Below are 23856 nucleotides of genomic sequence, written 5' to 3'. Positions count from 1 at the left end.
ATTTGTGACTGGTACTGTGTGAGAGAGCGAGAGATAGCGCACACAAACCCACACTTTATTTCAGGTAACTATTGCATACTACATGCATTATAGCTGATTAACATTCAGAGGTCCTTCTCTTAGGTTTTAAAGGCATGTACATATAAGTATTGGTTATTAGTATGCATATTACATGGTGTGTAGAAGATAGCATATAGTGTTGATTGAGCTGATTGAGAGAATATTCATAAAAGTACAGTAGTACTGATAGACTACATGCAAAAGTATGTGGACACCTGCTTGTCAAACATCTCATTCCAAAATCATGGGCATTAATATGAAGTTGGTCTCCCCTTCTGCTATAATAACTTCCACGCTTCTTGGAAAGCTATCCACTAGATGTTGGAACATTGCTGCGGGGACTTGCTTCTATTCAGCCCCAAGAGCATTAGTAAGGTCGAGCACTGATGTTGGGCGATAAGGCCTGGCTTGCAGTCAGCGTTCCAATTCATCCCAAAGGTGTTCAATGGGGTTGAGGTCAGGGCTCTGTGCAGGCCAGTCAAATTCTTCCACACAGATCTCAACAAACCATTTCTCTATGGGTGCATTGTCATGCTGAAACAGGAAAAGGGCCTGCCCCAAACTGTTGCCACAAAGTTGGAAGCACAAAATGATCTAAAATGTAATTCTATGCTGTAGCAGTAAGATTTCCCTTCATTGGAAATAAAGGGCCTAGCCCGACCATGTAAAACATCCCCAGACCATTATTCCTCCTCCACCAAACTTTACAGCTGGCAATATGCATTGGGGCTGGTAGAGTTCTCCTGGCATCCGCCAAACCCAGATTCCTCTGTCGGCCTGCCAGATGGTGAAGCATGATTCATCACTCCAGAGAATGCTCCAGAGTCCTATGGCGGCGAGCTTTACACCACTCCAGCCGACGCTTGGCCTTGTGCATGGTGATCTTAGGCTTGTCTGTGGCTGCTCGGCCATGGAAACCCATTTCAAGAAGCTCCCGACAAACAGTTCTTGTGCTGACGTTACGTCCTGAAGCCGTTTGGAACTCGGTAGTGAGTGTTGCAACCGAGGACAGAATTTTTTTTTTACACGCTTTGGCGGTCCCTATCTGTGAGCAGTCCCGTTCTGCAGGGCAGAAATTTGATGAACTGACTTGTTGGAAAGGTGGCATCCTATGATGGTGCCACATTGAAAGTCACTGAGCTCTTCAGTAAGGCCATTATATTGACAATGTTTGTCTATGGAGATTGCATGGCCCCCCTAGCTCTGACAGCTACGTTAAAGGAACATTTTTCCTTTCTATGCCTGTGATGTGGATGTCCCCCTAGCTATCTTAAGATGAATGCACTAACCGTTAGTCACTCTGGATAAGTGCATCTGCTAAATGACAAAAATGTCAATGTAAAATGTGTGGCTGAAATAGTCAAATCAACTAATTTGAATGAGTGTCCACATACTTTTGTATATATAGTGTATATCTGTGTGAGAGTAAGTTAATTATGACTCTGTGCGTGTATACAATGTATGTGTGTACACTGGGTGGTTATTCTCTCCAGGAGAGGAAGTAGAGCTGGCCCAGTGCATCGCCACACACCAGTTCACTGGAGCAGTGTGGGTTCACCTCCAAGACCAGAACAGGACCCGCACACACAAACACACCCACCTGTGCAGAAACACAGAGATAGTGTAAGCACACACGCGCACACACACACACACACCATTACTGTGACTATTCATCTGTTCTTTGTAAAATGATTTGAGTGCGTGGAAGAGTTAGAATGACATGCACCTGTTTCTTGGTGTTTCTGTCCCACATTTTGACCGTTCTGTCATGGGATGCCGAGATGATAGTGCTGTTGGTGAGTCTCAGAACACTGATCCTGTCACTGTGTGCCTAGGGAAAATCAATCAAAATTATCATAGTAAAATAAGACAACAGTTTCCTCTTCAAGACAGTCACCATCACCATCAGAGAAAAGGGGAGGGATCTTACAGGTTTCCTGCTGCTCCAGGAGTTGATGTTTGGTGGCTGGTTGAACCACATATTCCCCTTGGAATCTCCACATACAACCAACTCTGGAGACAGGACACAAATTACAGTGCAGTTAATAAATTATTCATTTACAGATGATTCACAAGTAGTATCAAAATTAATATGAGTATGTGAGTGTCATTGTACTGCAGTGCAGCTACCTCTCTCCACAGTCACAGCAGTTATCCAGCCACCTTTTCCACCACAAGTCTCCTCCATTTCTAGCTCAATTTTACCACATGATGACTGCAGGTCAGTCTTTGGGCCCATGGCATACTAGGGAAGGCAGATAGGACCAGATTATAATCAACCAATATAACTCTTATTAAAACCATCTAAAACAGCAGCAGTGTTGTCATTGATGATGATTATATCAGTGATGGTGGTAAACTTACCATGAAGCCAAGCACAATCTGTCCTTTCTTTTCACCCACCAGCCAAGTGCTTTTTTCATCATTGGCCACCATCCCAAGAATTTGTGTGTCATCCTTCCAGCTGCAATTTAGGCAAGTTATGTACATTTCAAGTCAGTATTTTTCATCTAATAATGTGTATACCATGAGTGAGTGAGTGCTTTACTTGTCAATCTCTCTATCAGCGTCAGCAAGGACATTGATGATATTTCCATCCTCACAGGTTCCCAGCAGGATGGAGCAGTAGTACAGGTGCATCACTGGGGTAGGCACTGAGTATGTGGAAACCTTCAACAGACTAGGGACAACAGGATGACAATCTTTGCCGGCAGGCAATGCAGGAGTACAAGAACAAATGTTGACTAAAATTTTATCCATGTACTAATGAAAGTTCTACAAATTTGCAACCAGCAGATATTGCCTGAATCAATCTCTTACAAATGCCAAATTGGGCCAATAGCAACCATCGCCATAGTGTGAAAACTTGACATATAATGGCCAAGAGCTGACCTTGCAGCATTGTGCTGAGGATTCCACTCCACCTTCCACACTGACACAGAGCGTTGCCTGCATCCCACAGCAAACTGGTCATCAGGCATGGAGCATATCGCTGTTACACTACTGTCAGACACCTGAGCGACACAAGCAAATCAAAGATAAACCAACTTTGTTCTATTAGTCAATGAGAGAATCAATTACAAAACAAGGTGCTGAATGGTTGGCACTGTATGGAGATACCTTTTTGTGGCCAACTGCAGAATTGTGTTTCCATAGCTCCACTCTGCCAGACTCATAGCCAGACAGTAGCAAATCCCCACTCTGGCAGAAGGACAGAGCGGTAACAGTGCCCCTCTGGTTGAGAGGACTCTCTGGAAGAAAAAATAAAGAGGTGAAATTAATAATAAAAAATAAAAAACAAGTATAGAAATTGGAGGATTGGTTTAGGTTGACAATTCAGGTTGATAAATGTGTTACCCATTGCTGCAGCAACGCTCCAAGACCTCAACGACCGATCTTGAGACACAGTGAGGAATGCCGGGACTCCTTTCTGCTTTGAGACTGCTCCATGTATCCCTCCACTGTGGCCTTGCAAGGTGCTGTGATGCTGTACCTACAATTAGGAGGCAAAGAGACAATCAGACCAAGCATCACTGCATATTGATACATGCATCTTATTCAAAATCAACCTAAATCCTAGAAATTACAAGCAAATTGCATTAATCCCACCTGGAAGGGGTGCCACAGCTTCACTGTGCCATCATCAGATGCCGTAGCAACCACCATGTCCTCCTGCTTAGTTTCCTTGGTCTTGTCTGAATACAAAACATTTAGGAACAATACACTACATGACCACAATGGTATGTGTATCATAGTATTTTTAAAAAGGGGAATAATATTAATACGTTTAATTATTTAGTAAAGATGCAGTACCTGGGTCAGGTAGCACAGAGCAGTGGTGTATGCGTGACCTGTGAGCTGAAATCCTGCTGATTTCCATCCCTGAATCCCATTTCCACACGTGCAGCTCCCCCTCGGCACAGCCTGCTATCACAAACTCACCCTGCGGACCCCCCAAGACAACACAAACATCATCAAGACAAAATGGAAACACCATCACAACTTACAGTGCCTCATTACATATAGACAGCACAATTTCACCGTGAAGATACTTTTTTCCCCCTCAACACCTTCTCCATTAAGACTACAGTTGAAAGCCATCCATCCAGTGCCATTTTAGAGAGGTCCATAATGCCCCCTATTGTTAGACTCACCAGGCAGCAGACTGCACTGAGGGAGGATCTCGCCAGGATCTCTCTCACACTGCGACCTTTCTGTAGGTCCCACATACGGATCTTGCAGTCACTGGAACAGCTCAGCTGAGAGACAAACAGACATCAAGTTACTTGGGTTTAATTCAGAAGTATCTTTGTAGTTGAAATGGTAATTATCATCAAGATAAAAAACAGCAACAAAAGGACATAGAAGAAAAAAAAAAACACTAAAACAGACACTAACCACACAGTTTGGGCCCCAGACACAGCCAGTTATCCAGTCTCCATGGCAGTGTGGTAGAGACTGAGTGAGAGTAGGAGGAGAGGAACTGGCATTCCACACCATTAGAACCTGAAAAGTCACATTATCACTACAACTGCCACAAGTAACAGACAGCTCTTAATATTCTTGGTTGTTTCCATCAACAACATCCCCACTATTCACAATAAAAGTACAATTTCAACACACTAACTAATCTCTCATGGACTGACTACGTAAACAACAGGTACCGTAGATCTGTCATGACGAGCAGCATTAATTTCAGTACTTGTCAATGGTTATTTGGACAAAACACAATTTCACAGGTGTTTGCAACTTTCACATTTCTGAAGGGGACATTTGGCCCATAGACTTGCCCGTAACTTGCAAAGAGAGCGGGTGGAGCTCTTAGTTCCGATCCTCGTTCTCACTCTTCCTTTAACACGTATGGACCCAGGACTTAAATCGAGCATCTGACCACTTTAGTTCTGGGTTAACTGAGATTACACACCAACCGAAACTCAAATATGAACACACTCTTTAAACCTATACCTGATCTTTTCCACCAGACAGTAACTCCTCCCCAGTTGGACTGAAGGCCAGGCAGGTGACCCCTCCACTGTGACCTCTCAGGACAGAGATCACACTGGGGTCAACCCAGGGGTCAGAGGTCATGTCCTTCACTGCCCACAGAGCAATGGAGCAGTCATCTGAGGAAAGAGATGGCGAAAGTTAGTAAATTGTTTATAAAATGATTAGATGAATTAGTGATTAGTACAAATTGAGTTTACTACTGATCAACTGAGTGTTTAAGTTATTGGTCTGACCTGAGGCAGTGGCCAGATAAGAGGAGTTTTGTGCCAGGGCCAGGATGGGGCCTTGTTGCACCCCAAAACATCCCAGCAACACCATGTCTGCCTCCTCCTGTCTCCACACCCTCAGCCGCTGGTCCCCGCCCCCAGACACCAGCAGCTCAGGTTCGTCTGCAGCCAGCCACATCAGGCAGAGGATAGACACCCGCAGGTCCTTGCTAGCCCATGTCCTCTCACCTGCACAATAGGGTTGGAGTGTGTTAAGTGATTCATTAAATTGATTCATTTCCTTGGCTTGCAGAGTTGTGTTTGTTGGAAAACTTAAAACCATATACCTGATTCAAGACTGAAAAGCTTCAACCCATCACCATGGTAACCCACTGCAGCATAAGCACCAGCGACAGACACACATAGAGCAGCGGGCTCCGTGGTTGACATCTTCTTTCCCTTCTGAATAACAGACTCATGTCAAGGCAAAGAAAGTGATTTTTGAGATTCCAAGTGACAGAAATGGAAATTGAGGAACTTCTGAAACATGAGTGGAACAGCATACCTTGGATTCTCCAAATACATTCACAGAGCGACCCAGACCACCTGACCATAACTGGACCTGTGGAGGAAGGGGGAACAGGCAAATAAGGAACCTCTCAAAGTGTGTGTGTGCATATGGGAAGATCTCAATTGCTAACTCCTCGCATCCGCTCTCCTCAAAACCCATTGGATGAGAAAGAGGTCCCTCTCTGAAACTACTCCTACAATGGGTTTTGACAAGGAGAGGATGCAAGGAGTATGCAATTGAGATCTTCCCTGTGTGTGTGTAGGTAAACCATCCTTCTCACCGTGTGGTCAGATCCAGCACTCAGGAGTACCGTCCCGCCCAGCAGGAAGGTGAGCACCTCTGTAGATCCGCTGTGAGCCTGGTAGCGCCCCACGCAGGTAGAGGCTGGAACTGACCACATCCTCACCTCTCCAGACAGACAGCCAGAGCATAGCAGAGAAGAGGAGGGAGAGAAAGACAGACTGCGTACTGACCTCTGATGACCAGAGAGAGTCTGGAAGGGAGGAAGGAAGGAGGAATGATGAAAGGTTGTTTTAAAACAACAAACTAATTAAACATTTAACAGTGTGACATCTCTCGCTGCAATGCGGTCCTTCATTCGACTCACCGTAACTTCACCCTTCAGCCAGTTCCAGAGACGCACAGCTCCATCCCAACCCCCAGCTGCCACAAGATGACCTTCAGGGTCAAAGGTCACACAGTTCAGAGGGCTAGTGCTGGAGAGGGCTGTGACCAGACTGCCCTTTGGAGATGACCACACCTGTGGAGAATAACATTGATAACATTAACGTTCAAATGAATGGCTGAAGTAGGAATCAGAGCGACTGGCATAGTCTTGATGTGAGACTCACTTTAAGGCTCAAGTCCAGAGACACAGTTGCAAGGTGCTTCCTGTCTGCACTGACGTCACTTCCTGTTATTCTGTTTGAGTGGCCATCGATGAGGGCAGTTCTAGAAAGACATGACAGTTTACCATTTTGTATGTCTGCAAGTTTGGAATTTCGTAATCCCATATAGGCCTTGGGAACTTTTTTTTTATTCCAAGCATTGTCTCACCTGCAGCCATTCTCAACATCCCACAATTCAATCCGTCCATCAAATGAAGTAGTTCCCATAAGCCCCTCCCTCAAGAAGACACATCCTGAGATTCCGTCACAGCTGCTCACCAGTGACCTCACTTCCTGTTAACGGTCAAGGTAAAATGGACTTAGATTCAAAGATGGAGCATTTGAAAGATATTACTGTCATATTTTAGTGCTGATGGTGGCATATAGTCAGTAGTAAGTCCTTTCCTAGTCTGTTAGGTCAGTGGCATATTGTTGTTATGAAAATAGAGCAGGAGTTCACCTGTCCAGTCTCTGTGTGGACGAGGTGGAGGGTGCCCTGTCCAGTCCCTACTGCCATGACCTCACCCCCTGGACTCACAACCACACAGGTGGGCTCAGAGGAGAAGGTGGAGACCAGCTTACTGTGGTAACAGAGGACACCAGCATCACTAAGATAACAATATAACTAACTCACTGAGGTAGGGAACACAGAGGTCAATATGGTCTAACTGCAATAACTGTACAAATCAGATTAGCTACCTGGTTTCCGTCTGGGTATGTTGTTCATTGTTCAGCCACCTCATCACATGCACCCCTTTTCCCATCATGCCTTGTGCCCATACATGGGCGTCAGTGTGGTTGGGCTCGTTGAGAGCTTGCTGCAGAAACAGGGCTGGCCATGAGGACAGGATGGGTGCATGCCGCTGCAGGAACCCGACACAATCTGTCAGACCGCTCTGGTCTTCAGAGGAAAAAAGGAGAGAAAGACTCAACTCTGGGCTTTCTGTCTGAGGAACAGATTCTAGAGACTTTTCTATACAGGTAACCAGTAAAAAGGGCTAAATTATTTTACCTGAAGTGTCCCATGAACCAATACCTTCCGACTCAAACCTCTTGCCTGCAGTGAAGAGAATAATAAAAGTGGAAGTAGAGTAGATTAGTTACTAGATAACCTAACACCCATTATCGAATGACGTTCTTCCATTTCTCCAGAGAGGTGACTTACCAAACAAGCTGTAGGTCTCCAGGAGGTGGTGCAGGAGGCCATGGCGCACGTTTGCAAACAGGAAATTATAACTAGAGAGCAGGCAATGCAGCACGTCCCACTGGCCACTTCTCATCTGACCAAATACAACCAAGTGTTAAGGTGTGGTCAGTGACACAGAGGTCAACTGGGAGAGAGGTTAAAAAGCTAGAGGAAGTGTCACTGACCAGGTGGAATGGCAGGTTCAAGATGGAGCTGGCCTCACAGTGAAGAAATGTGCATGTTCCCTGAGGATCTGCCAGCACCCAAAGATGGGCTGAGAGAGAAAGAAACAAATCCTTATGTATCCATGTTTGTTTATATACAGATGTAAGCAGTGCATTTGTGTGTAGGATCTTTATAATAGTAGCTACCTGCCAACAGGATATGAGCCCTGGTCCAGTCAGCCTCTCCTGGCAGGAGGAGCTCTTTTTTAAAGGCCAGCTTGACCTCGGGATTGGTCAGTGCCAGGAGGTCATCCGGGCCGTAACAGTGGGATGGATCAATCAGGCTGCAGAACATAGTCAAGAAAGAGATGGACTGTGTTTACTTTCAATTCCTTACAACAGCGCATTCCATGAGAGGGAGTGAACACTTCTGGGAGAAGGATAGAGAATTGAGCATCATCCAATATTAGTTTTATTGCCTCATTAACCCAAATCTGACCTCCGACTGCCCATCATTTGACACAGCCTCATACCTCTGTAGACTCCGCACCATGTGGGAGAAGGTTGCCATTGGGACACGCTTTATGGGCTTTCTGGCCAAGTGCAGCATATCCTGCCATGTTGCCTTCTCACCTCCAGAGGTCAGGCCATTGCACATGTTCAGTATGGCATATAGGTCTCTCTCCCTTAGGCCTGCAATGGAACCAGGGGGGAATTGTTATGGCATGTCACAGAGCAGCATTGCTGAGTGAGATGAGGAAACGTGATTAGTAAGTAGGGTATGACTATTAGTGAGTGGTAGATTTTAGCCACTGGAGTCACTTGAGCAGATATAAAAGTTTGTCCACACCACCATCAGCCACCAGGTAAGGAGTGCATGTCCAAATCAGGTTTTGGGTAACATATATAGGAAGTACAGTTGAAATCAGAAGTTTACATACACTTAAGGTTGGAGTCATTAAAACTTGTTTTTTCAACCACTCCACAAATTTCTTGTTAACCTCTTGAAGCTAGGGGGCACTATTTTTAATTTTGGAAAAATAACAATCCACATTTCTCAGGACCAGATGCTAGAATATGCATATAATTGCCAGCTTGGGATAGAAAACGCTCTAAAGTTTCCAAAACTGTAAAAATATTGTCTGTGAGTAAGACAGAACTGATATTGCAGGCGAAATCCTGAGATAAATCCAATCAGAAAGTGACTCTTATTTTGAAACCCCTGTCTTTCTATGCATCCCTATTGCCCATTGAAAGGGATATCAACCAGATTCCTTTTTCTGTGGCTTCCCTAAAGTTTTTACAGCCTTTAGACAGTTTCGGGCCTTTATTTTGAAGAATGAGCGTAAACGTCCACATTTCTTAAGTGGTCAGTTGTTGGCTCTAAGTGTGATTTTTACGCTAAACAGAGAGGTAGCCATTTTTCCTCCCGGTCCTAGTGAAAAGCCAACTGTCCCGGTTGATATATTATCGAATAGATATTTTAAAAACACCTTGAGGATTGATTATAAAAAACGTTTGCCATGTTTCTGACGACATTATGGATATAATTTGGAATTTTTGTCTGCGTTCACGTGACCGCTATTTCCGGTGGATTCCTAGGCATAACGCATCAAACTAACGGAGGTATTTGGATATAAAAAATATCTTTATGGAACATTTGCCGTCTAACTGAGAGTCTCGTGAGTGAAAACATCCGAAGCTCAAAAGGTAAACGATTAATTTGATTGCTTTTCTGATTTTTGTGACCAAGTTACCTGCCGCTAGGTGTACATAATATTTTTCTGATATATCGATAAACTTACACAAACGCTTGTATTGTTTTTGCTGTAAAGAATCATGTCAAAATCTGAGACGACAGGGTGATTAACAAAAGGCTAAGCTGTGTTTCGCTATATTTCACTTGTGATTTCATGAATATGAATATTTTCTAGCAGGATTATTTGACCATTGCGCTATGCTATTTAGTGTAGTTGATGACAATTATCCCGGATCTGGGGGGGTGGTTCCAGGAGGTTAACAAACTATAGTTTTGGTAAGTCGGTTAGAACATCTACTTTGTGTATGACAAGTAATTTTTCCAACAATTATTTACAGACAGATTATTTCACTTATAAATTCACTGCATCACAATTCCAGTGGGTCAGAAGTTTACATACACAAAGTTGACTGTACCTTTAAATAGCTTGAAAATTCCAGAAAGTGAAGTCATGGCTTTAGAAGCTTCTGATAGACATGAGTCAATTGGAGGTGTACCTGTGGATGTATTTCAAGGCCTACCTTCAAACTCAATTTCTCTTTGCTTGACATCATGGGAAAATCAAAAGAAATCAACCAAGACCTCAAAAAGAATGTGCAGACCTCCACAAGTCTGGTTCATCCTTGGGAGCAATTTCCAAACGCCTGAAGGTACTACGTTCATCTGTACAAACAATAGTACGCAAGTATAAACACCATGGGACCACGCAGCCGTCATACCTCTCAGGAAGGAGACGCGTTCTGTCTCCTACAGATTAACGTACTTTGGTGAGAAAAGCGCAAATCAATCCCAGAACAACAGCAAACGACCTTGTGAAGATGCCGGAGGAAACAGGTACAAAAGTATCTATATCCACAGTAAAATGAGTCCTATATCGACATAACCTGAAAGGCCGCTCAGCAAGGAAGAAGCCACTGCTCCAAAACCACCATAAAAAAAGCCAGACTACGGTTTGCAACTGCACTTGGGGACAAAGATCATACCTTTGGGAGAAATGTCATCTGGTCTGATGAAACAAAAATAGAACTGTTTGGCCATAATGACCATTGTTATGTTTGGAAGAAGAAGAGGGAGGCTTGCAAGCCGAAGAACACCATCCTAACCGTGAAGCACAGGGGTGGCAGCATCATGTTGTGGGGGTGCTTTGCTGCAGGAGGGACTGGTGCACTTCACAAAATAGATGGCAACATGAGGCAGAAAAATGATGTGGATATATTGAAGCAACATCTCAAGACATCAGTCAGGAAGTTAAAGCTTGCTCGCAAATGGGTCTTCCAAATGAACAATGCCCCAAAGCATACTTCCAAAGTTGTGGCAAAATGGTTTAAAGACAACAAATTCAAGGTATTGGAGTGGCCATCACAAAGTCCTGACCTCAATCATATAGGAAATTTGTGGGCAGAACTGAAAAAGCGTGTACGAGCAAGGAGGCCTACAAACCTGACTCAGCTCTGTCAGGAGGAATGGGCCAACCTTCACCAATCACTTATTGTGGGAAGCTTGTGGAAGGCTATCCGAAACATTTGACCCAAGTTTAACAATTTAAAGGCAATGCCACCGAATACTAATTGAGTGTATGTGAATTCCCCACTGGGAATGTGATGAAAGAAATAAAAGCTGAAATAAGTAATTCTCTCTACTATTATTCTGGCATTTCAGATTCTTAAAATAAAGTGGTGATCCTAACTGACCTAAGACAGGGAATTTTACTAGGATTAATTGTCAGGAAATGTGAAAAACTGAGTTTAAATGTATTTGGCCAAGGTAAACTTCCGACTTCAACTTTGTGTGTTGAAAAGACAGTGGATGGTGCCTCCCGGGTGGCGCAGTGGTTAACAGTGGATGGTGACAGTGAATGGTGCCTCCGGGTGGCGCAGTGCCACCAGAGACTCTCGGTCGCGCCCAGGCTCTGTCGCGACCGGGAGGTCTGTGGGGCGACGCACAATTGGCCTAGCGTAGCGTCATCCGGGTTAGGGAGGGCTTGGTCGGTAGGGATGTCCTTGTCTCATCGTGCACCAGCAACTCCTGTGGCGGGCCGGGCGCAGTGCATACCAACCAAGGTTGCCAGGTGCACGGCGTTTCCTCCGACACATTGGTGCGGCTGGCTTCTGGGTTGGATGGCGCTGTGTTAAGCAGTGCGGCTTGGTTGGGTTGTGTATCGGAGGACGCATGACTTTCAACCTTCGTCTCTCCCGAGCCCGTACGGGAGTTGTAGCGATGAGACAAGATAGTAGCTACTAAAAACAATTGGATACCACAAAATTGGAGAGAAAAAAGGGGGTCATTTTTTTTTTTAAACACAAAAAAGAAAAAAGACAGTGGATGCAGTTTGTGAATAAGGTGGTTTTGAAGTGCCCTGGCTCTCACCGGTACTGCTGACAGTCAAGGCGGCCAACGCCCAGCCAAGTCCCACTTCTCTGTACTGGGACTGCAGCCTGCTCAGGCTGTGCTGCACCAGCTCACTCAGAGACGGAGGAAGAGCCTGCAGGCTCTCCTTCATCTGGAACACAGACACTTATTCATCATCTGACACAGATCATCATGACTATGGGTCGGGTCATTGTGACATGCATGATGTCTGACCTTTTCAAAGGAGGCAAAGTTCCTCAGGTCCTCACAGGCCAGGTGCAGATAAAGTGGACTCACTGCTCCCTTCTTCATCAGAAGGGTCTGAAGCTATACAGGTACACAGAGACAAGAGTTAATTAATGGTGACAAAATTATACAGAGCAGGTCATACTATTCACAACACTGTTAGTAGGCTTTTCAGAGTGATGATATGGGGTCCCATGTGGCTCAGTTGGTAGAGCACGGTGCTTGCAACACCAGGGTTGTGGGTTAGATTCTCACAGGGGACCAGTACAAAAAAGTATCCACTCACTACTGTAAGTTGCTCTGGATAAGAACAGCTGCTAAATTACTAAAATGTAAAGATAATAACCTGATTATTGAAAGCTGAGTCACTAAGCTTCTTCCCATAAATGCCAAGTTCCTTCTGAACTATCTCCTTTCTGTCCGGTAAAGAAAGCTGTCCTAAAGGAAACAAGAAGGCCAGTTTCCTCTTGGAAAGGACTCGCAGCAGGGCCGAAGTGGAGGTGACACTCAGCACCAAAGACACACCCTGTCAGAAGAACACAACAAAAGAAAGAGCAGAAGTTTTTTTTTTTATTCGTTATTTTACCAGGTAAGTTGACTGAGAACAAGTTCTCATTTGCAGCAACGACCTGGGGAATAGTTACAGGGGAGAGGGGGATTAATGAGCTAATTGTAAACTGGGGATTATTAGGTGACCGTGATGGTTTGAGGGCCAGATTGGGATTCTAGCCAGGACACCGGGGTTAACACCCCTACTCTTACGATAAGTGCCATGGGATCTTTAATGACCTCAGAAAGTCAGGGCACCCGTTTAACATCCCATCCGAATGACGGCACCCTACACAGGGCAGTGTCCCCAATCACTACCCTGGGGGATTGGGATATTTTTTTTAGACCAGAGGAAAGAGTGCCTCCTACTGGCCCTCCAACACCACTTCCAGCAGCATTTGGTCTCCCATCCAGGAACTGACCAGCACCAACCCTGCTTAGCTTCAGAAGCAAGCCAGCAGTGGTATGCAGGGTGGTATGCTGCTAGTGTTAAGTCCTATACTACAGTGGGGCAAAAAAGTATTTCGTCAGCCACCAATTGTGCAAGTTCTGCAAATTAAAAAGATGAGAGAGGCCTGTAATTTGCATCATAGGTACACTTCAACTATGACAGACAAAATGAGAAGAAAAAAAAATCCAGAAAATCACATTGTAGGATTTTTTATGAATTTATTTGCAAATTATGGTGGAAAGTAAGTATTTGGTCACCTACAAACAAGCAAGATTTCTGGCTCACACAGACCTTTCTGGCTCTCACAGAGGAGCCTTCTTTAAGAGGCTCCTCTGTCCTCCACTCGTTACCTGTATTAATGGCACCTGTTTGAACTTGTTATCAGCATAAAAGACACCTGTCCACAAGTTCAAACAGGTGCCATTAATACAGGTTATTAGTGGAGGACAGAGGAGCCTCTTAAAGAAGTTACAGGTCTGTGAGAGCCAGAAATCTTGCTTGTTTGTAGGTGACCAAATACTTACTTTCCACCATAATTTGCAAATAAATTCATTTAAAAATCCTACAATGTGATTTTCTGGATTTTTTTCTCTCATTTTGTCTGTCATAGTTGAAGTGTACCTATGATAAATTACAGGCCTCTCATCTTTTTAAGTGGGAGAACTTGGCTGACTAAATACTTTTTTGCCCCACTGTATATGATACTACATCACCATCAGTGGAGGCTGCTGAGGGGAGGATGACTCATGTCTGGAACGGAAAGAACAGAATGGCATCAAACACATGGAAACCATGTGTTTGATAACATTCCACCAATTCCACTCCAGCCATTACCACGAGCCCGTCCTCCCCAATGAAGGTGCCATCAACTTCCTTTGGTCACCATCTACACAGAAACTGAAAACGTCTGTGTACATTTAGGCTGAGTTTCTGACCTGAGGAAGGTGCTGTGGTATCCAATCAGAGGTCAGCTGTCCTGTACCATCCTGCACATGCTCTGCCCCATCAACAAGCAGGGCCAGTGGTTGGTCCTTCCTGGTGTCACTCAACTGGGAGTGGAATTCTGTCAGCAGATCTCTATGATAAAACAGATATGGTTGGATTAGTCTTGAGCAGCATTGGCCCTTCCTACTGACTCAAGCACATTTATTGGCAGGGTCATTGAAAGGCCATTTGACAAAATCTGGATAAAATGTTTGCTGTCTGCACTCACTTATAAGAGGAAGGGAGAGGCAAGTCTTCTTTTTCATTGCCTCTCCGTAACCACTGTACAAAGCAGCGTAGAAGGTTTTCCACAGTGCATGCTGATTGGGTAGCAGCAGTGGAGTAGGAGATGACATCACCTCTAGGGGTTTTCTGGGACTTGGTAGGAGTTCTTAAGGCATTCGCCAGAGCAGCCTGTGTGAAGGGAGGAGACAATTTATGAGAAAAACCTTACAGAAACCGGGGAGGACTAAAAGATGGATAACATCTTTATACTGAGCGAATAAATTGTGTTTGTGTATCTCTGCTAAAGCTGCTGCTATGGTTTACCATGAAGACAGTCTTGCCCTCTCCTGGAGCTCCCTCCAGCAGCACCATTCCTCCTTTGAGCTGAGCCTCCTGCACCTTCCCCACCGCCCCAGAGAGCAGCTTGGCACGGCCAAAGAACTGCCGCTGCAAGGCGCCCTGGTGCACTTCCTGCTCTGACAGATCTGACCTGGAATCACTTTCATCCGTTTTCTGTCAGAGAAACAACATCAATACAATGATTGGTGGAAGTAGAACCCAAAATGGCTTCAATGTTAAGTTGCCTGTCATTTTTAAAGTCTCTGACCTCCACAAACTGCTTCAACAGTGCCCCCCAAAGGTCCTCCAGCACCACCTTCCCAAACTCCTCCAGGCCTTTCACATAGGGCTTCCCATCCACAACACCACCCCACTCACAGGGGTAACTGAGACAGAGAGACAGAGCCCATGAGACCAATAATCTTAACAAAGCTACTTCAAGACAATGTGTAAGGAACAAAAACTGAGCTCACTTCTCTGTGACTTTCGCTTCACTATCCACTATTCTTCTTTTCAGGTCAGCCATCTTACATTCAGCCTCCTTGGACTCAGGAGCAAAGTCTGACCTCCACGCCACAGGAACAGACCTGAGAAACAAACATTGTACGATGATTATTAACATTATATTATTTCACATTCAAATGCATACAGTCAATTTTATTGTTCATATGAATCATTGGCAGATGAACAATTGGACAAATTAGTATTTTTCAAGGTGTGAACCTGGATAAGTGAAGTGGACTGATTTGATAGTGTACCTAGACAGATGGGGTGTCCTGAAGTAGCAAAATATGCGATTCTGAGCTGTGTCTGGATGAAGGGCCTGGAACTGTCGAATCTCCATCTCGGTGATGGACAACCCCGAAGGAGCAGAATCCAGCTGTAGAGAATGGTAACCAAATCATGAAATATCTTTATCTTATTAAGCATATTTTCTGACTAGATGTGGCTGCAAATAAAAACTTCTCTCCTGATAGAAAACATGACATTTTGTGCAACCAGACAGCTTAGTAGGACTAAGAAAGAGAGAGATGGAAAGAAAGATAGCGTCTTGCGAAGGCAGGCCTTACCCAGCTGTATTGTGGGAGGTCTGGTAGGGATGGACAGGGAGGAAGCAGTCCATATCGCTCTCCCAGAATGCCTAGCAGCAGTTGGCTACGGCACACCTCTGAGAGGCAGAGCTCCACGACACGCCCAGCTTCCTCCTCAGTCACCCCCCAGCGCAGTTCCACCTCCTGCAGATAGAGGCAGTGTGGCGCCGCACGACGCCGGAGCTCAGGGAAAACACTGCGCACCAGAACATCTCTCTCAGCGTGCATGTCTCTGAACGTTGAGGAGACAAACACACGCACGCCTCGCCATCTAAGAAGACAGGTAGGACAGAGAGCAAACGACAGGAGGACAGAGAGCAAACGACAGGAGGACAGAGAGCAAACGACAGGAGGACAGAGAGCAAACGACAGGCAGAGAAAAGGAGGGGGAAAAGAGAGTCAGTGATGCAAGAGGAGAGAAAAGAGAGTAATGCTCAGCTATGATTCTCTTGGTAACCCTATGGCTACCCTATGTTGTCAGAGACAGCCCAATCATCAAGTATGGATAATCATGGACAACCAAACCAGTTTTGAAGGAAACGTATTCAACCTGCCCTGCCACAGTACCTCAGTTTTGGAGTGGCAAGAAGTGGGGTGACGGCAGCTTCTCGCTCAGCCTCTTTAGCACCCCCCTGTGGCGGGATAATGTGATGCAGCTTGTCTATGTGCTCCACGTGATCCAGCAGTCTAGACGAGCCTCTTTCAGCCACAAACCTGTAGAGTTAAACAAACACTTCAGAGACACCGTGCAACAATATTGTGTGTGTGTGCGTGTGTATCAGAGACAAGAGGGTAAATGAGAAGAAAGCTTGCCTGAGAATCTGCTCGCTGAAGCCTTGGAGTACCACACAGTTCCTGTCTGTGGATTGGTCTATCTTCCTGCAACAGACAGAGGCAGGACATACACGGCGAAGGTTGTAGCTGTTATCCCCAGTGTGTTACAGAACATGGACTGAAAATGCTCCTTCCAGGAAAGAAAGCAAGCAGGATGACTATAGAAAAGGTAGTTTCTCATAGAATATCAAATGTATGGAGACAGCCCACTGCTTGCACTCTCCTATGTGGCAGAGATATGCTGCTGCTCAGCACACAGAAAAGCACCCCCTACCCTTTCCCAAAGAAGATTTTCACTATGAGGACGTTGTTGTTCACATCCTTCCTGTATCGGTCAAGCGCTATGTCCATGTTATTATCCAAGTAGCGATCCCCCAGCACGATGATATTGTCCACCTGAGAATGAAGTACAATTAAGTCAAATGGAGCCCTGAAAACAATTCAAAATGTGCAAATAAACACACCTTGTTTTTCTGCGTCATCTCTCTGGTCATGAAAGAAGAGAATGTTTCATGTTTGTCATAGGCATTCTGAGCCTCCTGTAAGAGAAATGATTCAATCTACTATCAATCTCCAATACATCAGACTTTAAATATTCCCTTCAGTTTATTTAAAAGGACTTCACAGCAATGGCATTATGTTGGAAGTGTATTAAAACCATTACAACAGTGTGTAGATAGACATGAGGGAAAGGAAGCGACAGCCTCACCTCTATCTGCTTCATCACATGCCTGACATTATCCAACAGCACATCCGACTTGAGCTCTACTTCTGCACAACCCCACCAGTAAAAGTGGATCAGCTGGGGATGCTCAGCGCTGTGGGCTATCATCAGTGACAGCAACACTGCCACCTCCTGCATCTGTGAGGAAATACACAAATCAGCAGGGTCAGTAATAAGCACAGATTACAGGTGCTAGGCATTGTAGAGTGTGGCCCCATCTAGAAAAAGATCCCTAGCCCCTACTCACTAGGCACTTGTCTGGGAGGACTGGACAAGTCTAAGCAATATGGAGAAAATGTGACTTAGCATGTCTGAGGGAAGGGTGAAGCTGCTACCATACTGACTATACTTCCCCATTTTTTTTAAAGATCTACACAAGTGTGTAGAGGGTAGAGGCTAGGGGTTGTTTCTGGTCAGGGACGTAGTGTGTTGAGGGTTCTTACAGAGGGTGTGAGTTTCTCTTCCTTAGTTTCATCTACTTTCTCTGCCTCTACGTCAGACGGGCAGCAGAAGTCCTGAGTGGCGCTCCAGGTGTCGTTCTCAGCCATGTTACCAGCGAACAAGATCACGGTGCGACCAGGGAGGGGTGGCACGTTGTAACGGCACGAGATCTGCACCGCTGTTTCCAGAGCCTTGCGGTACTGCTCCAGAAGGGCCTGCGAATACAGTCTCTGGCTGTGGACACACACACACACTTCAGGGTGCATCGTCCTTACTCAGTATAAACATATATCTAATTATTATCACGCAAACACAATGCAGATTTTAATATTACAGTTTTCCTCTGGACGTCCTCTACCTGATAAATATTCATAATCAAATCTCCCATGTCCCTTGGTTCCCCTGTCTGGATCACCTGATTCCTCTCCCAGGTGAATACCCGGTGTTGATGTCTGTACCTGGCTTTCTGCAACTGACTCTTCTTCATGTTGTAGATGCGGTAGACAAAGGGCACACCTAACGCCACCCTCAGCCTCTTCTGCCCAGCCGTCTCCCAATCCAAACGACTGAGGCTCTTGCTCTTAGGCATCTTCTTCAGAATGCCCCTGAGGATCTCCTTAGAGCTGGAGACCGCTTTCTCTGATGCACGGGCTAAAAGAGGGAGGTAAAAGCTTTTCCGACAACATCAAATGTAGACTTCTCCAAACTAGAATGTATGTTTGTGTGAAAGATACTAACCCATGTTGTTGAGCTCCATTATGACCTTATAGGCGGAGAGGAAACGGAAGGGAAATTGTCTGCTCTGAATCACTGCTTTCTGTAACAACACCAGTGTTTTATTGGGATATAGGTGTTAATGTAAATATGCTGTATTCCCTACTGTAATTTCTAGCAACTTTTATTTGATCCTCCGCTAGACTTGTATCCTAGTGGTCAAAATCTACATGGATGTTGGACATGTGCTGACAATATATTTTTTATTTGTCCAATGATGTATTCTGCCGATTGCTTGAACATATTATAAAACAAGTGGGAATTTTTGTTTTTGAAATAATCATGGTTAATCACCCTGAAGGTCAGTCTTCCCAGAATCTTCTGATGATGCCGCTCACTGATGCCCTGGGTTATCATATTTCTCAAGTTCCTCAGCATTGCCATGAAGGGCAGAGAGTTACTGTCTGTAAAATAAATAAGGACAGCATTATGACAATATTACAGCCACAATCTGCAGCATTGATTCCCTGTGAGTGTGTGTGTGTGTTTTTAAACTAGACCTATCAGTTTCTCCCACGTGGAGGCTTTGTTTCCCTCTTGGCTGAGTTTGCGTTCCCATGTGTCTGGCTGTTTGAGCTTCATGCGCTGCCCTGCCCGCTCCCTGTCCCACACCCCACTGAGCCCACTGCGGGAGAACGCCTTGGGGTCACCAGGGTACCTGAAACAAACATACAAAGCACAGTATCGAGACTGTATACAGCTCAGAAAAGTTTTTTTTTTAAATGTTAGCTAATAGATCGTTGGATCTGTAAAATAGAAAAACATCTGTCAACTTCTGTGTTTGGTATACAGTACCGCTTTCCCAGTATGGCCAGGACATGCTGAGCAGGCTCTTTGATGTGAAGCCTCTTGATCATCTTTTTCAGACTGAACTCACTCTGCTTCTTATCCACCACAGGTCTCTCCTCCATTTTCAACTTCAAACATTTACATTATAGTAATTTAGCAGACACTCTTATCCGGAGCAACTTACAGTTCATGCAAAATCTTAAAATAGCTGTGGGTTTATATATTTTCAGAAGATGGGTAAGGCTATAGACTGCTGTCCTAGCTTCATAATCTCCTAGCTTCAAACAGAGATATCACACACACAGTATAGGCTACAATATCAACATTTCCCAAGACATCACAAAGGCTAAAAGAGATTTTTAGCATGCTAGAGAACACAAGACTGTACACACAAAATACACAAGCAAAATACGTTTCCATCCAAGTTTTATGCAAGTAGAGTCGTACTGTAGGGAAAAAAAATGCAATTTTATAAATGCCGGCAAGTAATCTGTCAGTAAAATGTATTTAGCAAGAAAATGGCAGTGGAAACACCTTCATGCGCATATAGTGATATAATAACCATCATATCGATGTAAACTTGGAATCACGCGATGATATGGTGTGTGGTTCATTTATTTAATCTGTAGCCTAATAAACCTCCCACTACGACTCAGTTTATTGCAGTGTATTAGGCTACAGATTAAATAAAATTAACTTCAAAGGGTAGTAAAAGTGCACAGCGATGAGCATGATGCTCCTTTCCAATAAATATTGAGGGTCTTATTCTGGTGACACGATGATCAATGCTTAAAGATATGAATCTTATCCATGTCCTCTAGACTAGCCTACCCGCTCTGTATCTGCCAGCAGTTGTTGGCTAGAGTGCACATGCCAAGAATTTGCTATTTTACAACAGACTGTGACAAAACTAACCGCTAGAGTTGAAAATGCATTAAAACACATTTTTATTCAGTACATGAAAACTGTGTGCACCAAGTCATCATGCACAGATTGTTATCCGCCAACAAGTCTGTTTGGTGGAAACACCACTAGTGGGAAATTTAGTACTTTTCTTCATGCGGATTTTAGAACATTCACATGAAAATCTGTCGCCAAACCTAGCACCACACTCACATATTTCTGCAGATTGGTGGCATCACTTCCAAGCATTTTTGCCCATTTTTCCAACTGCTGAGTGGATGGTTTCTGTGATGGAGAGAAAGAGAGAAGATGGAGAAGAGAAAAAACAAGGTGTGTGTCTGTGTGTACACACGCTTGCCGTACCTTGCCTTTGGGTCTAGAGCAACTGTGTTTGCAGCGATGTTTGCGTGTGTTGTATTTGGCCAACTGATACTCGTTGAACTGCTTGAACTTGTCTCCCAGGGCTTTCTTCAGACAGGTGGGTAAAGAGTGGCCAAAACACTGAAGATGACATCACAGTGGAATGGTTAGGAGAGATATTCAGTGGATCGGCCTGAGCAAAGCACTGCACAGAATCCCTGATCTACAAAACAGTTTGCCTCCCAAACAACTACTCATTAAGTGATCAAGATGAGCAAACATGTGCAGTACCTTACCGAGTCTGTCCCATGTGGGGAGAGAGAGAGAGAGAGAGAGAAACATGTGCAGCACCTTACTGAGTCTGTCACATGTAGAGAGAGAGACAAACAAAGAGCAGTTGAGATTAGTAAGAGATTCACTGAGATTGAACAAAACTCACCGTGCTGTAGAGTCTCACCACTTCCAGCCAATCAGAGGGTAGCTGCACAGCTGCACAGAAGTACCTACGCACGTGTGGCTTAGTGGTGGGCAGATGGGCAGCAAGAGCCAAAAGGAAGTTAGCTGTGATACGGATGTTCAACTCCTGTCTGGTGTAAACTGCAACCTAAAGGGGAACAGGAAAATATGGTAAAATAGGATAACTGTTTAATGCACCCGAAAATCCATAGAGGACCCTAGTTGGACATTACCAAGAGAGGTTCTCCACTAACACACACCTTGAGGAGGAACTGGGGATCGTCAGTAGAGATGGCCTTGGACAAGTTCTGGATCCTTTTCCAGACACTTTCCTCTACATCCCAGTCCTTCTGACCAGGAGCAGTGTTCTTATTCACCAGAGAACAGCACACCTCATTCAGCAGCAGGTACTGATTGAAGGGAAAGTGTGAGGAAAATAAATTATGGGGTAGAAAGAGAGAGCAGGAAAGGGGAGGGAGAATGGTTTTGAGGTTCAGGTTGATGTTGAGATACATGGTTTTCTGTGCGAGACTAAATGCAGAATCTACTCACTCACCTTTTTGTCTTTCAGTTCTTCCTCCAGTTCATCTTTCCCCCTCTCCATCTCACCAAAGTCCTGTTCCCCGAATGGCATGGTTTGGTCCAACTTCTCTTCATCCAATGCCATGTCCAGGACAGGCATTTCTGTGGATGCCTCAGTCTCCTCAGCCATGAGGCTGTCCCGGTCAGAATCCTACCATTTCATAAGGAGGAAAGAAAACACATTTGGTATAATGACAACCAAATGTGCCTGGACTGGAAGGGACCTTGTGCAAACCACATCAACAAAGCCATACTGAAAAGGATGCATTGTGCTATATACCACAGTCATCTCTTCATAGTAAGACAGCGCGTCCTCAGAGGCAGGCTGCCTAATTCTTCCTTCTCCCCCCATCCGCTCGTCTACATTCAGAACCGGAGGGGGGAGAGAACAGGTAGGAGGCAGGACACGTGTAGAGGGTGCCAGGGTTGAAGAGAACAGAGGTGGGAGGGGAGAGGGGAGAGAGAGGGAATGAGGGAAGAGTAGTGAATCCTTCTTTAGGAATTTGTTCTCTGTGCTGAGGAGTGGAGAGGTGAGGAGGGGGGAGGTAAGACAGGGAGAAGTGAGGGAGGAGGTGGTAGTGGAGAGGAGGGAGGAGGTGGTGGAGGTGAGCCTGGAGGGCTGGAGAGAGGGGCAGGAGGAGGGCTGGGATACTGGTCCAGAGAAGGACTGAGGCAGCACAGATGCATGGATCAGGCATCTGTTCTCCATGCTCTGGCCAAGGTAGTTAGAGTAGAGCCCCCCTGATGCAGCCTGCTGGTCCTGGGCCCCATGAGGCTGGAGCAAAGTCAGCACCTTCATCTCTGCTGGAAGACAGGTCAATAGACTGTCAGGCAAATATTCACTCAGCACAGGGAGGGTCCTTTTTAATAGTACATCTAGGACAGCGTTTCCCAAACTCAGTCCTCGGGACCCCAAGGGGTGCAAGGTTTGGTTTTTGCCCCAGCACTACACAGCTGTTTCAAATAATAAAACATTTATGATTAGTTGAATTAGCTGTGTTGTGCTAGGGCAAAAAAACTAAACGTACACCCCTTGGGGTCCCGAGGAGAGTTTGAGAAACACGGCTCTAGGACAAACAGATTACACAGTACCTCAAGGTAAGAATGTATTTGTACTGTTTTACACCGATTGTAACCTGTGCACGTGGAAAGTAAACTTTGAAACTCGACTGACTACGTTTGTTAGAGATAAGCAGTTCATCCGCATTCTAGCCAGGTCTTATTTAAACAGTCAACGGTAAAACATACAAAAGGGCATTCATGTGTTTGGGTGGGTCGCTTGAATGACAAGGAGAGTGGTAAAAAAAGAACAAAGTTCACTCGACACACATAAAGATTGTCTTGTGCTTTAGATATGACTGGCTCATTAAATGAATGACAAATACAGAACCATGCACCAATGCTGTTCTGTCCATGTCCAGAACACCAGACAGAAGTGGTGCTTGTACACAATGATAGATTGGTACAGTACTGCCTAGCTCTGGTCCAGGGCGTTAGGGACGCGCACTAACGCCATGGACCAGAAGTATAGCGCATCAATGTTCTTCCTACAAATATAATAACACAGAAACACGAATGTCCAGACTAGAATACATTGTGCCCATAGAACAATATTGTGCGAACTGCACAGGGATGAAAGTCTAAAACCAGATAGTAATCAAAAAGCACATTGAAGTAGCAAGGCTACCCAGACTTACAGGTACTTTGAATGGGCGTGACTGTAGCTAAGTCTTCTGAAAGTCACAAACAGGGACGCAAACTTACCTAATAAGTAGCGGGACAACTACTGGCTAACACTTCAAAAATAATTCTATATGTGTTCAGTTTCCAAATCACTTGTTCAGAGCAGCCAGATGAAATATTATTTCCGCATACGTCTCTGCCATGTAGCTCTCTGTCAAACGAGCGCAGTCTATACA

At 44.9% G+C, this 23856-nt stretch overlaps 1 protein-coding gene across 2 annotated transcripts; it reads right to left on the bottom strand.

Annotated features, from left to right (window-relative positions):
* Positions 1-34: 34 nt before the first annotated feature.
* On the bottom strand, positions 35-23852 carry tep1 (telomerase-associated protein 1). 2 transcript variants are annotated; one of them, XM_035799582.2, is made up of 56 exons: positions 23702-23852; positions 22218-22738; positions 21912-22088; positions 21616-21765; positions 21339-21503; positions 20903-21040; positions 20753-20824; positions 19643-19764; positions 19348-19505; positions 19142-19251; positions 18812-18890; positions 18532-18724; positions 18076-18307; positions 17618-17770; positions 17373-17447; positions 17183-17304; positions 16888-16953; positions 16642-16788; positions 16054-16345; positions 15742-15863; positions 15457-15570; positions 15252-15369; positions 14969-15157; positions 14649-14833; positions 14371-14512; positions 12782-12961; positions 12424-12516; positions 12208-12340; positions 8615-8774; positions 8289-8425; positions 8103-8191; positions 7897-8011; positions 7744-7788; positions 7431-7632; positions 7192-7312; positions 6901-7025; positions 6696-6795; positions 6452-6604; positions 6125-6337; positions 5839-5895; positions 5621-5735; positions 5301-5522; positions 5026-5183; positions 4459-4566; positions 4215-4319; positions 3874-4003; positions 3670-3755; positions 3418-3553; positions 3181-3311; positions 2953-3074; positions 2609-2740; positions 2425-2524; positions 2191-2305; positions 1991-2073; positions 1787-1891; positions 35-1660 (listed from the first exon to the last, which is right to left on the bottom strand). In XM_035799582.2, exons 2-56 carry the CDS (start codon positions 22734-22736, stop codon positions 1541-1543), a joined length of 7731 nt encoding a protein of 2576 aa, XP_035655475.1. In that variant the 5' UTR covers positions 22737-22738; positions 23702-23852; the 3' UTR covers positions 35-1540. The 2 variants fall into 2 exon arrangements, with proteins under 2 accessions (XP_035655475.1, XP_035655476.1); XM_035799583.2 differs by having other exon boundaries at positions 22218-22741; positions 23702-23839.
* Between the last annotated feature and the right edge of the window lie 4 nt (positions 23853-23856).

This window comes from Oncorhynchus keta, chromosome 23 (genome assembly GCF_023373465.1).
Source record: "Oncorhynchus keta strain PuntledgeMale-10-30-2019 chromosome 23, Oket_V2, whole genome shotgun sequence".
Taxonomy (NCBI): domain Eukaryota; kingdom Metazoa; phylum Chordata; class Actinopteri; order Salmoniformes; family Salmonidae; genus Oncorhynchus; species Oncorhynchus keta.
Note: the sequence above shows the minus strand (reverse complement) of the source record. Positions and strands in the feature narration are given on the sequence as shown.

Coding starts and splice junctions, on each gene's coding strand:
- tep1 (XM_035799582.2), bottom strand. CDS start 22,736: ATGAAGGTGCTGACTTTGCTCCAGCCTCATGGGGCCCAGGACCAGCAG. Junction 15,370..15,456: donor GAAGCGAAAGTCACAGAGAA/GTGAGCTCAGTT, acceptor TCTCTGTCTCAG/TTACCCCTGTGAGTGGGGTG. Junction 15,158..15,251: donor TGTTGAAGCAGTTTGTGGAG/GTCAGAGACTTT, acceptor TTTCTCTGACAG/AAAACGGATGAAAGTGATTC.